Here is a 16,960-nt window from a genome sequence, read left to right on the forward strand (position 1 = left end):
TTGTTACTGGCTACTTTCCAATAGTGCCTTGGAGACTTTGTATGTGTAAGTAATATTCAACTATAATTATTTGATACTGGTTTATGTTGACAAATGTGCTGACTTTTTTTCCCAATGATTATTACCTATGTCTAGCTTGTGTGCTATTGTGTGCTTAGCTGTTGCGTAGCTGCTAGCATCTAGTAGCCTATAGCCTAGCATGTTTACCTTTTGTAAATTACTTTAGTAAAAAAGAAGAAAAGACCAACCATTATCATTCATTATTATATGTTCTATGTATATGTATATATATATGTACATTGTATAATTATATTATGTATGTATTTATATAAATATATATTAGTTATATTATATATGCATATTTGTGTATGTATAAATGTTTGTATGTATATATGTATACAATATAAATGAATAAAATATGCATAATATATATATTTAAAAATATATGTATTATTTATAAATATGTATTTAAATAAATATATATTATGTATATGTTTATTCAATTATGTTATATATATATATATATATACATATATATGTGTATATATATATATAAATATGTGTATGTGTGTGTGTGCATATATGTATATATATATATATATAAATATACAATGTATCTATATGTATATATGTAGATACATATATATACAATGTATATATATATGTATATACAATGTATCTATATGTATATATATACATACAATGTATCTATATGTATATATATATATAATGTGTGTGTGTGTATATATATATATATATATATATATATATGTATATATATATATGTATATATATATTATATATATATATATATATATATATATATATATATATATATATATATATATATATATACAATGTATCTATATGTATATATACATATATATATGTATATATATATCCATCCATCCATTATTCCCTTCGGGGTCGCGGGGGGCGCTGGAGCCTATCTCAGCTACAATATATATACACATATACATATAGATACATTGTGTATATATATATATATATATATATATATATATATATATATATATATATATATATATATATATATATATATATATATATATATATACATATAGATACATTGTATATATATACAGTATATTATATATATGTATGTATGTATGTATGTATGTACGTATGTACATATATATATATACATATAGATACATTGTATATATATACAGTATATTATATATATATATACGTACATACATACATACATACATACATACATACATACATACATACATACATACATACATACATACATATATACATATATATATATATATATACATATATATATATATATATATATATATATATATATATATATATATATATATATATATATATATATATATATATATATATATATATATATATATATATATATATATATTATACACACACACCCACTGCTTGTATTGGACATGAAATCTCACATGATATCATGTCTAATACCTGTTTTGTTTTTGCTGCTATCGGACCGATATCCATATAGGATGGGGACAACCCTACAATAAAAGCACTATGAGGTGACACACCAGAAGACAAGAAGACATGATTCTCACCTTAGTTCTCAGCCATGGTTTTGTTTCTGCCTCCTGAGTGGCGCTGACCAGCCTGGAGGTTCCTGACCACTCTGAGGACGTCCCGATTCTGCTGAGGTTCACTGCTGGCGTGACCGCTCGCTGATTGCCAACAGGAGCTGCATGGCCCATGTAGAAACAATCCATTCTTTTAAATACCAATCTATTAGATGTCTATTCAACAGACCATGTTTCGCACCTTGATGACAAGCCAGCTCATACGATTCTGGGGTTCTGTCTGGAAGCGATGGTGCAGGTGAAGCAGGAATGTCTAAGATAGACAAGAATTTGAGCGATCTCTCATTACAGCATAACTAATATTTTAGTAAACTCTTGTCCAAACTACAATTTTAGCCTACATGTTTATGTAGTGGTTCTTACTTAACTAACTGTGCCTGGGTTTTATGAGAAATAAGACACTTTTATGGCCCTCCTAAATTCCTGAGCCTTTTGGTGATGTCGATACTTGGTTCTTCTTACACCCAAACCCCAACATTCTCCGTGAATAGGACAAATATTGCTGTGGTGTTGGAAGATCAGTAATTGGTTGAATGCTCCAAAGCAGTCACACACGTGGTTTTCTACGCCAAAATTCATCTATTTATTATTCAACTTCATCTTCTTCTTCTTCTCCAGATTTTGGCGCGCTTTACCTTCCACATTTTTCACCCGATTCAAACCGTTCCAACTTCAAACTGTTCAGCCTATTCGGGAATGGCGGGCTTTCCCTTTGACAAATTCCAAAAATTCCCAGATTTCCCAGAATTCCAAGTTTTCCGGGACATTCTTTCCATTAAAAATGAATTGGCCATTTTTCTAACTTCCACCATTTCCACAATTTTGAAACGATTCAAACCATTCCACCGTCAACATATTCCACCGTTCTGGAAATTCAAACTACCCTTTTTCCAAGTTCAAAGAAATTCCAGGATTTTCCAGAATTCCTGGTGTTCCTAAGCCCTATTTCCACCCTTTTTTTCTGGGGACTACTCCTCCCACAATTTTCGACCCACTTCAACCGTTCAACCGTCAAAACATTCCTCTTAATTAGGACAAAAAAACAAAGTTGCTTTTTGAACCGGAAAAATTCCGGAAATTCCAGGAATTCCGTAATACCATTTCCCAATTCAACATGTTACTGCTTCAATATTTCACGACCGATTTGAAAAATTCCAACACCAACCATTTCAACTCATTCAGACCATTCAAGTTTTTATTACCATTTTCAAAAAAATTCCCGCTTTTCCCGAAATTCCCAAATTTTGGGGGAAATTCCCATTGAAACCAATGGGACATTCTTCCAAGTTCCACAACTCGCACATTTTTCATCTGATTCAAACTGTTCCAACTTCAAAATATTCAGCCTCTTTGGGAATTGTTTGCTCTACTTCAACAATTCTAAAAAAATTCCAGGATTTCAGTTCAACTTCAACATTGGAGCATTGACATAAAATTCCTTCTGGAATTGCATATCTCGTTTATATTCTATTTGTCTTTTGGTCAAAAAGGTTACTCTGCAAATGGGATTTTTTTTTAAACTTTATAATATATTTATATATATATGTATATATACATATATCATTTTTTATTTTTTATATATATATATATATATATATATATATATAAATATATATATATATATATATATATATATATATATATATATATATATATATATATATATATATATATATATACTGTGTATATATATACACACATATACATATTGATTGACATATTGATGACTTTTCCATGTTAAATCAAGACATTCCTATTTTAGCCAATGTCACATTCAGAGCAGTGCTAATTTTGACAGCAGTTTTTAATTTAGTATTAGTCATATAGTCTTTTGATGAAAATGCATTTAGTTTTAGTCATCCAAATTGTTTTATTCTAGTATTAGTCGACGGAAATTACAGTAAATTTTGTCGACTAAAATATAAAGTATAACGGACAACGTTTATTAATTCAGAACATCTCAAAAACTAAATTCACAACAAGACTTGCACCCCATGAATAATTCATCCATCCATCAATCAATTTTTCTACCGCTTGTCCTTCTCGGGGTCGCGGGGTGTTGCTGGAGCCTATCCCAGCTGCACTCGGGCAATAAGTACATTTCACACTAACCTTAATGTGTGTTACTTTTTTAGCTGAAATTTAGCTTTTTTTTTTCAAATGTTGAATAATATATGACTAAAATGGTCACATGAAGAAACAAACTAGTTTTAGCTCGCCTATGGGTACTACAAAAGTAGTGGTAGAGTAAGCAGTCTTGCTCCTTCTCTACCGTCCTTAAGAGTAACAGTCATTCAGTACAGTGTGAGTCATTTGGATTAATATCATGTCATGCTAACGTTCTCTCACCCTGTATCTTGTCACCCACACGCTCAGAAGCCCCGTGAGGCGAGATGATGACTGCCAACTTTTTCGAGTGCTCTGAAGACCAAAACATATATCAGAACATCACGTATGATTTTTTTTTATAGGACGTCAAATTATTCCGCCACACTTCTCCGAGCACTACTTTTAAAAAGTCCAAATTTTGCCTATAACAGTTGGATATTAGAGTCAAAGACCCTGATTTACTAAGATCCTAATAGCATGTGCAAACTATAAAATAGTGGGCGTGTTGCGTGTGATCTACCAAGACTGTGTGTGCAATTGAAAACTGGTGCAGACCGCCTTATTTAAATATCGTTATCAATCATGCAGCAGACAAAATATAATAAGAACCACTTTTTATGGGCATTTTAGACAAAGTCCTGCAGTGCATCTACAATGGAACCCACTTTTTCTAGCGCGCTGAAGGCAGAAGCTGGCACTAACTGCGAGCGTGCCTTTGGACAGAGGTAGGTAGAGTAGCCAGAAATTGTATTCAAGTAAGAGTACTGTTACTTTAGAGATGTATTACTCAAGTAAAAGTAAGGAGTAGTCACCCAAATACTTACTTGAGTAAAAGTAAAAAGTATGTTGTGAAAAAACTACTCAAGTACTGAGTAATTTATGAGTAACCTGTTCGTTTAATGATGACGGCAACAAATAATGCACAAAAACATAAAAATAGCAATGAGCAAATTCAGAACCAGGAATATCTTTTAAGCAACTAAAACAATAATATATATTTAATAATAATACATTAACATAAAAAATTAAGGCAAATTGAGCCACAATAACTTAACAGCACCATAGGCTCAGTAAGCAGAGATTACAAAGGAAAATAACAAGTTAGCCTTTACGCAAACCATAAACTGATAGGTGTGGGCTGCATCTGGGAACACACTGATTGGTGTTTCTATGCATGCGTGTGTGTGTGTGTGTGTGTGTGTGTGTGTGTGTGTGTGTGTATGTGTGTGTGTGTGTGTCTGTCTGTCTCTCTATGAGGCTGCAATGCGTTAATAAATATCCCCACACGATGTACATTTGACAGTGATTCATAGCAGGGAAGCTAACATCAGCCTACGGTGACAGCCAAAATATCTACTAGAATCAGAATCAGAATAGTTTTATTGCCATTGTTTGAGAACGGATTCACAAACTAGGAATTTTTCTTGGTGCAAACGTGCGACATAAAACACATATGTCGAAGTAACTAACGTTACTTACCGCGATGTGCTTCCTCAAATTTGACGTTGAGTTCATGTAAGCTTAAGCTTGTTAATCATGTGACCGCCTGGCTCTGTTTGATTGGTGAAACGGAGTCAAACGTCACCAGTGACTGCATTTGATTGGTGAAACGGAGTCAAACGTCACCAGTGACTGCATTTGATTGGTGAAACGGAGTCAAACGTCACCAGTGACTGCATGCGATTGGTGAAACGGAGTCAAACGTCACCAGTGACTGCATTTGATTGGTGAAACGGAGTCAAACGTCACCAGTGACTGCATGCGATTGGTGAAACGGAGTCAAACGTCACCAGTGACTGCATGCGATTGGTGAAACGGAGTCAAACGTCACCAGTGACTGCATGCGATTGGTGAAACGGAGTCAAACGTCACCAGTGACTGCATGCGATTAGTGAAACGGAGTAAAACGTCACCAGTGACTGTATTTGATTGGTGAAACGGAGTCAAACATCACCAGTGACTGCATTTGATTGGTGAAACAGAGTCAAACGTCACCAGTGACTGCATTTGACTGGTGAAACGGAGTCAAACATCACCAGTGACTGCATGCGATTGGTGAAACGGAGTCAAACGTCACCAGTGACTGCATGCGATTGGTGAAACGGAGTAAAACGTCACCAGTGACTGCATTTGATTGGTGAAACGGAGTCAAACATCACCAGTGACTGCATTTGATTGGTGAAACGGAGTCAAACGTCACCAGTGACTGCATTTGACTGGTGAAACGGAGTCAAACGTCACCAGTGACTGCATGCGATTGGTGAAACGGAGTCAAACGTCACCAGTGACTGCATGCGATTGGTGAAACGGAGTAAAACGTCACCAGTGACTGTATTTGATTGGTGAAACGCAGGCATGCATAGATCCTACTTTGAAGGTCTGTCTGACAAACCAAAACAAACAAAGCGTGCATTAACAGATCGATAAAAATCAGTAGCGAGTAGCGAGCTGAATGTAGATAAATGGAGCGGAGTAAAAGTAGCGTAAAAGTAAAAGTATGTTGCATTAAAACTACTCTTAGAAGTACAATTTACCCCAAAAGTTACTCAAGTAGATGTAACGGAGTAAACGTAGCGCTATACTACCCACCTCTGCCTTGGGAATATTCCAGACGCAAGAAAATGCGTTAATATATTGTTAATATATCGTCAATATGAACAAACAAACATTTAAAAAACGCCAGCAGACACCAAAATGCATCAATTGAATTTTTTTTTAATCAGCGCCTCAAGTCACGTAGCAGCTATAAAATTATAAAACGATATTGCTGAATTAACAATATGTGAATATGTCTGCTATTTTTATTTTTGACTGCCCAAATATGTTGACAAGCATACGTAGGGCGCGATCGCAGCCTTTCTCACAGCCGTTTGCCAGCCAGCAAACGCAAAACAGCAGCTGCAGAACAATTTTAGTCTTGATAAATCACACTTCGCCCGCAAAATGATCATATTTGCTGTTTGACGATGCCATTTGGCGTTCTGGTGATCGGCATATAGTCTGCATATTCATCGAGACAGACACGCTGAATGGATTGTGCTCCTTATTCTGCTCAACTAAAGAAGAGCAATCGTCTGTGCACAAGTTTAGTAGATCAGTTTTGTGTACAATCATGTTTGCACGTGTTTTAGTACATGCAAACCTTGAGTAGACAAGGAGAATACTATGCTGACTAACATCTTTTGTGCGATATAACGATATATACCATATTACAACATAGAAATTATCTACTGTCCGATATAGTCAGCTATTGTTGATAACGTAATTTTAACATCTGGGCTAGAGATGTCCGATAATGGCTTTTTTGCCGATATCCGATATTGTCCAACTCTTAATTACCGATTCCGATATCAACCGATACCGATATATACAGTTGTGGAAATAACACATTATTATGCCTAATTTTGTTGCGATGCCCCGCTGGATGCATTAAACAATGTAACAAGGTTTTCCAAAATAAATCAACTCAAGTTATGGAAAAAATGCCAACATGGCACTGCCATATTTATTATTGAAGTCACAAAGTGCATAATTTTTTTTAACATGCCTTTAAAACAGCAGCCTGGAATTTGGGACATGCTCTCCCTGAGAGAGCATGAGGAGGTTGAGGTGGGCGGTGTTGAGGTGTGTGGGGGGGGAGGGGGTAGGGGGTGGCGGGGGGGGTGTATATTGTAGCGTCCCGGAAGAGTTAGTGCTGCAAGGGGTTCTGGGTATTTGTTCTGTTGTGTTGATGTTGTGTTACGGTGCGGATGTGTTTGTCATTCTTGTTTGGTGTGGGTTCACCGTGTGGCGCATATTTGTAACAGTGTTAAAGTTGTTTATACGGTCACCCTCAGTGTGACCTGTATGGCTGTTGACCAAGTATGCCCTGCATTCACTTGTGTGTGTGAAAAGTCGTAGATATTACAGCGGCGTTTTAAAATGTCATAAATTTTACTTTTTGAAACCGATACCGATAATTTTGAAACCGATATCGATAATTTCCGATATTACATTTTAAAGCATTTATTGGCCGATAATATCGGCAGTCCAATATTATCGGACATCTCTAATCTGGGCTGCTGCTAGTTTAGTAAACACGCTGCGACTTCTTCAATCTGCTCTTATGTACCGGTAACACATTTTACATGCAAGCATATATCATCCTTTACTTAAAGTTATGTTTTTTTGCTGATATCGGACCGATGTCTGGTATGGATATCGCACTAGGACACCCCTACGTCCCACAGTCCATAAACGTGTGTTTTGCTTCATTCAAAAACGCTGAATTGTCCACAGGATGACAATGTTTGGAGAGCTGATACCGACCTGCATGGACGGCCAGTTGATAGGATTCCGGGGTTCGTTCAGGCAGAGGAGGCGGTATGTCCTCATCAGTATGAGCTCCTATTGAACAACAGCGCACAAGGTAAACAACTAAATATGTGGACAGTAGATCACATGAATACATGTTTAAATCCATCTGTATCAAGACCCCTAGCTGCCCTTAAACAAAATTGTTTTATATTTTAGACAACGCTGTTTTAGTTTCGACACTCACACTACAGCTAAGGATGCTACCTTTCACATTTGAACTGATACGGTACCAATTCCCCGTACCTAGGCATTGATACTGGTACTAAATGGTACCAATTGTTGGTGCTTTTGTGTGTGCATGTGTTCATAAATGTTAAATTGTTTATGTATATATATAATGTAGTAACATAACACATGTAACATGTACAATATAGACACTGCAAGTATATATACAATGTAGTAACAGACACCTTCATAACAATGTGTAATATGTGCAATATACACACTGCAAGTACAAACCCCGTTTCCATATGAGTTGGGAAATTGTGTTAGATGTAAATATAAACGGAATACAATGATTTGCAAATCATTTTCAACCCATATTCAGTTGAATATGCTACAAAGACAACATATTTGATGTTCAAACTGATAAACATTTTTTTCTTTGTAAATAATCATTAACTTTAGAATTTGATGCCAGCAACACGTGACAAAGAAGTTGGGAAAGGTGGCAATAAATACTGATAAAGTTGAGGAATGCTCATCAAACACTTATTTGGAACATCCCACAGGTGAACAGGCAAATTGGGAACAGGTGGGTGCCATGATTGGGTATAAAAGTAGATTCCATGAAATGCTCAGTCATTCACAAACAAGGATGGGGCGAGGGTCACCACTTTGTCAACAAATGCGTGAGCAAATTGTTGAACAGTTTAAGAAAAACCTTTCTCAACCAGCTATTGCAAGGAATTTAGGGATTTCACCATCTACGGTCCGTAATATCATCAAAGGGTTCAGAGAATCTGGAGAAATCACTGCACGTAAGCAGCTAGGCCCGTGACCTTCGATCTCTCAGGCTGTACTGCATCAACAAGCGACATCAGTGTGTAAAGGATATCACCACATGGGCTCAGGAACACTTCAGAAACCCACTGTCAGTAACTACAGTTGGTCGCTACATCTGTAAGTGCAAGTTAAAACTCTCCTATGCTAGGCGAAAACCGTTTATCAACAACACCCAGAAACGCCGTCGGCTTCGCTGGGCCTGAGCTCATCTAAGATGGACTGATACAAAGTGGAAAAGTGTTCTGTGGTCTGACGAGTCCACATTTCAAATTGTTTTTGGAAACTGTGGACGTCGTGTCCTCCGGACCAAAGAGGAAAAGAACCATCCGGATTGTTGTAGGCGCAAAGTTGAAAAGCCAGCATCTGTGATGGTATGGGGGTGTATTAGTGCCCAAGACATGGGTAACTTACACATCTGTGAAGGCGCCATTAATGCTGAAAGGTACATACAGGTTTTGGAGCAACATATGTTGCCATCCAAGCAACGTTACCATGGACGCCCCTGCTTATTTCAGCAAGACAATGCCAAGCCACGTGTTACATCAACGTGGCTTCATAGAAAAAGAGTGCGGGTACTAGACTGGCCTGCCTGTAGTCCAGGCCTGTCTCCCATTGAAAATGTGTGGCGCATTATGAAGCCTAAAATACCACAACGGAGACCCCCGGACTGTTGAACAACTTAAGCTGTACATCAAGCAAGAATGGGAAAGAATTCCACCTGAGAAGCTTCAAAAATGTGTCTCCTCAGTTCCCAAACGTTTACTGAGTGTTGTTAAAAGGAAAGGCCATGTAACACAGTGGTGAACATGCCCTTTCCCAACTACTTTGGCATGTGTTGCAGCCATGGAATGCTAAGTTAATTACTATTTGCAAAAAAAAAAAAAAGTTTATGATTTTGAACATCAAATATCTTGTCTTTGTAGTACATTCAATTGAAGATGGGTTGAAAAGGATTTGCAAATCATTGTATTCCGTTTATATTTACATCTAACACAATTTCCCAACTCATATGGAAACGGGGTTTGTATATACACTGTAACAGACACCTTCATAACATTGTGTAATATGTACAATATACACACTGCAAATATATATATAATGTAGTAACAGACAACTTCATGACAATATGTAAAATTCAAAAAGTGCAGTTCCCCTTTAAGTCTTGTCCTTTGTTGAGTCCTACAAAGTGTTTATACTGTAAGTATTGTACTTATTGCACATCAGGGGTTTGACTGTAAAATGCAACTTTGTTGTAGTTTTCATTAAGACTTTTGAAGGTGTTGAAACCACCATGTAAAACCACTGATACTACTCAGTAGCATGTCAATTAGCATCGAGCTAGCACATTTTGAAAAGTGGAGCCTCACTTTTGCCTGCTTTCTATCAGGCATGCTTAGTTTGTTGGTTTGGAAAATTACTACATTACTTAGAGGCAGTCTACTACTAACGCGCCTGTTTTCCCAGCGAGTGCTTGAAAACAACCGGACGTGCAACAAAGTTATACAAATTCGGTACTGTTTGATTTTAGGTGAACAGGTTAAAAGTATTGAATTCGGCCCAGCATTTATACTTGCATTGTTTGTACTACTAATGCTGTGACAAATCCACCACATGGTGGTGCTGGTATTACACCCACGAGTTTGGTTCCATCAAAAGGATTGACTTAACAATTCCAATAAGCTTTAAACTATAAATCTTCATCTATTATTTATGATGAAGTAAGGGATGATAAAACCTTTAAAATGTCAACACGGGTTGAGGATGGCAACAATTAGATGGACTAGTGTTGTGTCTGCTTCCTTCTCCTATAGAAGGGTGGCGTCGGTGTGTGAAGGATCAAGGATGACGTCAGTGATGACCGTTGAACAAAGACTCATTAACCCTTGTGTAATGTTCATATTGTTGTTACTCAGCCAGCGTTTGTGGGTCTGATGGACCCGTTGCATTTTGTGGCTTTTAATGCCTCACAATCAAACACTTTTATGTTAAAATACTGAACAGATGTTTACCTTATCCCAATAAACATCTGTTCAGTGTTTTAACATAAAAGTGTTTGATTGTGAGGCATTAAAAGCCACAAAATGGTCCGTCAGACCCACAAACGCTGACCTGAGTAACAGCAATATGAACGTTGCACGGAAAATTTCTCTGCCAGTTTCTGCATCCCACAGGGATTCTTCTTTTGTGTTTCTGCACCTGCGGTTCCCACACAAGGTTGCAACATTGTTTGTCAACACTGTCTGCTCTCATTTTCTCGCACATTTGACCCTCTGATGTTTTGTGTACCTACACTCTGTCCTCCTCCTGTTTAGGCCTGCTGTGTGTGTGTGTGTGTGTGTGTGTGTGTGTGTGTGTGTGTGTGTGTGTGTGTGTGTGTGTGTGTGTGTGTGTGTGTGTGTGTGTGTGTGGTACACAGAACATCAATTTCCACACTTCTATTAGCCCCGGACATCTTATAAGTAATAGAAATGTGTAGGGGGGGATGTATGGTGTGTGGTCATTAAATATGTATTCTGATATATGTTCTTCACAGAAAATGAGCCAAAGTCAGTGAGTCTCAGTTTGAAAAATTAATTAATTGTATCATTTTTCTTTTAATAAAAAAATGAATACGGGTCCCACAGACCCGAACACCACACAAGGGTGTGGTGTGATCACGCAAGCATCACTACAGGTCCTGCAGGATACCTGTGGAGGACCTGCGCAAATGATATCTTCCTCCTCCTCGGAGCAACCAGACAATCAGTTCTTATAAACCGGTATGATGTGGTCTCAGTTCGTTAGGGTCATGGTATTGAAGCTGACTCCATCGTGACTATGCAAAGGCATGTTTGTGGATGCATTTGAGGAACTAAGTGTTCCCTAAGTCTTGGGCTTGGGTCATAACTAACCGTTGGCGTATCTAAACATTGCACCGTCACTCACAATGAACTGGCCGGACTTCTGCATACCCCAGACAGATTTAAAGGCCTACTGAAATGATTTTTTTTTTTTATTTAAACGGGGATAGCAGATCCATTCTATGTCTCATACTTGATCATTTCGCGATATTGCCATATTTTTGCTGAAAGGATTTAGTAGAGAACATCGACGATAAAGTTCGCCACTTTTGATCGCTGATAAAAAAAGCCTTGCCTGTACCGGAAGTAGCGTGACGTCACAGGCTGAAGGGCTCCTCACATTTCCTCATTGTTTACACCAGCAGCGAGAGCGATTCGGACCGAGAAAGCGACGATTACCCCATTAATTTGAGCGAGGATGAAAGATTTGTGGATGAGGAACATGAAAGTGAAGGACTAGAGTGCAGTGCAGGACGTATCTTTTTTCGCTCTGACCGTAACTTAGGTACAAGGGTTCATTGGATTCCATACTTTCTCCTTTTTCTATTGTTTACCACGGATTTGTATTTCAAACCACCTCGGATACTATATCCTCTTGAAAATGAGAGTCGAGAACTCGAAATGGACATTCACAGTGACTTTTATCTCCACGACAATACATCGGCGAAGCTCTTTAGCTACGGAGCTAACGTGATAGCATCGTGCTTAAATGCAGATAGAAACAAAATAAATAAACCCCTGACTGGAAGGATAGACAGAAAATCAACAATACTATTAAACCGTGGACCTGTAAATACACGGTTAATGCTTTCCAGCTTGGCGAAGCTTAACAATGCTGTTGCTAACGACGCCATTGAAGCTAACTTAGCAACGGGACCTCACAGAGCTATGATAAAAACATTAGCGCTCCACCTACGCCAGCCAGCCCTCATCTGCTCATCAACACTTGTGCTCACCTGCGTTCCAGCGATCGACGGAAGGAAGAAGGACTTCACCCGATCATCCGTGTGGTCGGCGGCTAGCGTTGGATAGCGCGTCTGCTATCCAAGTCAAAGTCCTCCTGGTTGTGTTGCTACAGCCAGCCGCTAATACACCGATCCCACCTACAACTTTCTTCTTTGTTCTTTCTTCATTGTTCATTAAACAAATTGCAAAAGATTCACCAACACAGATGTCCAGAATACTGTGGAATTTTGAGATGAAAACAGACCTTTTTTGTATTGGATTCAATGGTGTCCGAATACTTCCGTTTAACTATTGACGTCACGCGCATACGTCATCATACATAGACGTTTTCAACCGGAAGTTTAGCGGGAAATTTAAAATTACACTTTATAAGTTAACCCGGCTGTATTGGCATGTGTTGCAATGTTAAGATTTCATCATTGATATATAAACTATCAGACTGCGTGGTCGGTAGTAGTGGGTTTCAGTAGGCCTTTAAGAGTCCTCTCTGGTGGGACGTAATTTCCCCGTACATCTACGGTGTCCAGGCTAAGAATACAAGTGGTTTTGTTCACTGACCTGTGAAGGGAGAAGAGTGAGACTCCATTGTGTGGTGGTAAAGAGACAACGAGGGCTTGCTGATGATTGGACCAACAGTCCACCGCTTGTTCACTCGTGGTATGTTGTCAAACTGAGGGCTGTGGAAGTAGGTGTCCTCCACCGTCCCTTTTGGATGATTTGGTGGTACTGGGTCATCTTCAAATTTCTCCGCTTGGACCCTATACTCTTCTTTGTCCGTCTCCTCTGTGACAACGAGACTTTCTGGAGCAGAAGTCAACATCTCGTGGTCCTGTGAGACCGGGATGTTCAGGTCCTCGTCACAGATGGGCTGCCGCTCGCGTTCATCTTCTCGCTCTATCGTCCCCGTCACCTTGGTTGTTTGACAAGAGGATAGGAGTCAGAAATGATGCGGAAATATTATCCCCTGTCTGATAGTTGTGTTGATTACCCGGCTCTGTGCATCCATGCACTGCAAGTATCTGACAAAGAGTACCCCGATGATGCTGTAGACCAGCTCATACTGCTCCTGAGGTTAGGCAGCAAGCGTCAGTGAAACCGTCCCTTCGACAGGAAATACTCAGAACTAACGCTACCTTGGTTTGAACCACAGACGGTCTTTGTGTTCTCATGGTGCGAACCAAGTCGCACACGTTGAAATCGGAAGTGATCAACTGAAAAAATCAGCAAGAGTTTAAATCTTTCACTGTCAAAGAAATAAACGTCTCTCACCCCTGTTCTGAGGAGGTTCCAAGTATAGTCGATGACACAAAGGGCTCCGGTTCTGCCACATCCAGCACTGAAAGCAAGAACTTGGATTCTCACAAATCATCTTTTAAATTTTTGACGTACTGTATTGCGGACGTCAAACATTTGTCTCATTGTCCCATTAATCATTCGTTTCTACTAGATACGATGGAGAGATAAGGAATTAGGGGGCTGGCTGGAGATTCAATCCAATCCAATCCACTTTATTTATATAGCACATTTACACAACAAGAATGTTTCCAAAGTGCTGCACAGCCATGTTAAAAACAATATTAAAAACAATATTAAAAACTATATTAAAAACAATATTAAAAACAATATTATGCTACACCAATGACTGAATAAAAACAAAGAATAAATGAATAGAAAACCAATACAGAGACAATATAAAAAATAAATATGATTAAAAACGATTTTAAAGGGTGAAACCAATTAAAACAGTAAAATAGACATCAAAATTTATAACCCTGACCCTAACCACACAGGACAACAGAGGACAGAAGACCACACAACTCACGTAGTGTTAAAAGCCAAAGAATAAAAGTGGGTCTTTAGACGAGACTTAAAACACTCCACTGTGGGAGCAGCTTGAACATGGAGGGGCAGAGTGTTCCAGAGTTTAGGGCCGACCACAGAGAAGGCCCTGTCTCCCCTGGTTTTAAGTCTCGTCCTGGGCACCACGAGCTGGAGCTGGCTCTCGGACCTCAGAGCGCGCGCAGGAGTGTAAATTTGGATGAGGTCCGAGATATACTGAGGTGCCAGTCCATGTAAAGCTTTAAAAACAAACAGCAAGGATTTAAAATCAATTCTAAAATGAACAGGGAGCCAGTGCAAACTCCGAAGAATTGGGGTTATATGCTCACGTTTCCTGGCCCCTGTTAAAAGTCGTGCTGCCGCGTTCTGGACTAACTGCAACCGGGAGAGAGCTTTTTGGCTAATGCCAGCATAAAGTGCATTGCAGTAGTCTAGGCGACTTGAAATAAAAGCATGCACGACTTGTTCAAAAAGGTTAAAAGATAAAAATGGTTTTACCTTTGCTAAAAGACGAAGATGATAAAAACACGATTTTAAAACGCCATTGACTTGTTTGTCAAATTTAAAATCGCTGTCTATAGTGACGCCAAGGCTGGTGACTTAGATTGGTTAAAAGTTATTTAACAGGGAGGGTACAGTTTGTAAAAATGGGTAAATATTTATCAGATACTCTTGGCATTGCTTGTGGTGTCCCCCAAGGGTCCGTGTTGGGGCCAAAACTGTTTAATGTGTTCAAACCCCAAAACCAGTGAAGTTTGCACATTATGTAAATGGTAAATAAAAACAGAATACAATTATTTGCAAATCCTTTTCAACTTATATTCAATTAAATAGACTGCAGAGACAAGATATTTAAGAAAAAGTTGTTATTTTTTGCAAATATTAGCTCATTTGGAATTTGATGCCTGCAACATTGTCACGACGCGGACTCGAACCCGTGTTGCTCCTGCAACTGAGTGTCAAGATTCCTCCTCTGGCCGCTTGCCCGGACACGCCCCTGCTCGTGCTGGGAGCAGCACGCCCACACAGCGACAAGGCTGCAAACAATCACTCTTCAGCACACCTGCACTTGACAAGAGGGAGCAGCATAAAAGACCAGCAAAGCCAGGAGACCTTCGCAAGAACGTAGCCAATCTTCCCTAAGTAAGCATCACGTCTGGCACCCCTCCCTTGTTCCTTGCTCGCCTTCTTGTGCTCTCCCTCGATTCCGATTTGGTGTCTTTTGTGTTTTCCACAGTGTCTTTAATCGTGTCTTGCCTCACGACCTCCTCCCGGATCTTTACTTGCCTTCGCCGATCCTCGACCACTGCTTGGACCCTGACATTGTGACCTCTCTCCAGCCCCCGACTGCTTGCGTTCCTGCTGACTGCCTCTTCGCCTTCCCCCTTGGATTTGACGAAAGATGCATCCAACACGCACCGACAACATCCTCTGGTAAATTCCACATTGTTAATTCCACACATCGTCCGCATTCATTCACTAGTGGTAGCATACACACCCCACACATACATCAAAGGTTTCAATAAACCTTCTAAACCGCAGTTCTGCCCTGGTGTTGCCTCCTTCCCTTTGCCTAGTACACAACAGTACGTTCTGGCCAAAAACATGGCGGAACCAGGCGACACCAGAGAGGCCCAGTCCCGATTCCCCAGGACTTCTGACTTGTCCATTCTGGGTGCTGTTGTTAACGAGCACCAAGAGCGTTTTTCCGCTCTTGAGGGCAATTTGGAGAGAGCTTTTTCCAGACTTCACTCTAGGCTGGACTGCCTTATGCCTAGAGGGACCCCCGCTGCTGCAGCCCCGCAGCTTACCTCCCCAGTCCGAAGACCGGAACATTGTCGTCTGGAACGAGAGCCCAAGATAGCTAGTCCTAGACCCTTTGAGGGAGATTTCGAGCTGTGCAGGGGTTTTCTTGTACAGTGCGATCTGATTTTTCAACACCAGCCCTCACGCTATTCCTCTGATGGGGCTAAGATCGCTTTCATTTTTTCCCTGCTCACTGGACCTGCCCTCAAGTGGGCTACGGCTGCCGTGGACAGAACCGTAGGGTTAAGCACTGACTATGCTGCCTTCCGGGTCGAATTTCGGGCCGTATTTGACCACCCCAAGGATGGGGGGGACGCCGCGGGACGCCTCCACTCTATCCAGCAGGGACTTCGCTCAGTGGCGGCCTACACCCTGGAATTCCGGACTCTGGCAGCTGACAGCGGTTGGGACGATTGCGCA

The 16,960-nt window shown here is 39.6% G+C and overlaps 1 protein-coding gene across 6 annotated transcripts in view; it reads right to left on the minus strand.

Annotated features, from left to right (window-relative positions):
* Positions 1-16,960, minus strand: part of ptpn22 (protein tyrosine phosphatase non-receptor type 22) — a 94,096-nt gene that overhangs the window by 7,638 nt on the left and 69,498 nt on the right. For 4 of the 6 annotated variants that reach the window (XM_062052780.1, XM_062052777.1, XM_062052779.1 and 1 more), the window contains exons 10-17: positions 14,165-14,231; positions 14,029-14,106; positions 13,884-13,961; positions 13,454-13,805; positions 8,037-8,114; positions 3,969-4,040; positions 1,801-1,872; positions 1,584-1,720 (exon numbers count right to left, since the gene is read on the minus strand). In XM_062052780.1, coding sequence (XP_061908764.1) covers positions 1,584-1,720; positions 1,801-1,872; positions 3,969-4,040; positions 8,037-8,114; positions 13,454-13,805; positions 13,884-13,961; positions 14,029-14,106; positions 14,165-14,231 — 934 coding nt within the window. The remainder of the gene's footprint in view (positions 1-1,583; positions 1,721-1,800; positions 1,873-3,968; positions 4,041-8,036; positions 8,115-13,453; positions 13,806-13,883; positions 13,962-14,028; positions 14,107-14,164; positions 14,232-16,960) is intronic. The other 2 variants (XM_062052781.1, XM_062052782.1) reach the window with 2 other exon arrangements.

The sequence above is a fragment of the Entelurus aequoreus genome, linkage group LG07, assembly GCF_033978785.1.
Source record: "Entelurus aequoreus isolate RoL-2023_Sb linkage group LG07, RoL_Eaeq_v1.1, whole genome shotgun sequence".
Classification (NCBI taxonomy): Eukaryota; Metazoa; Chordata; class Actinopteri; order Syngnathiformes; family Syngnathidae; genus Entelurus; species Entelurus aequoreus.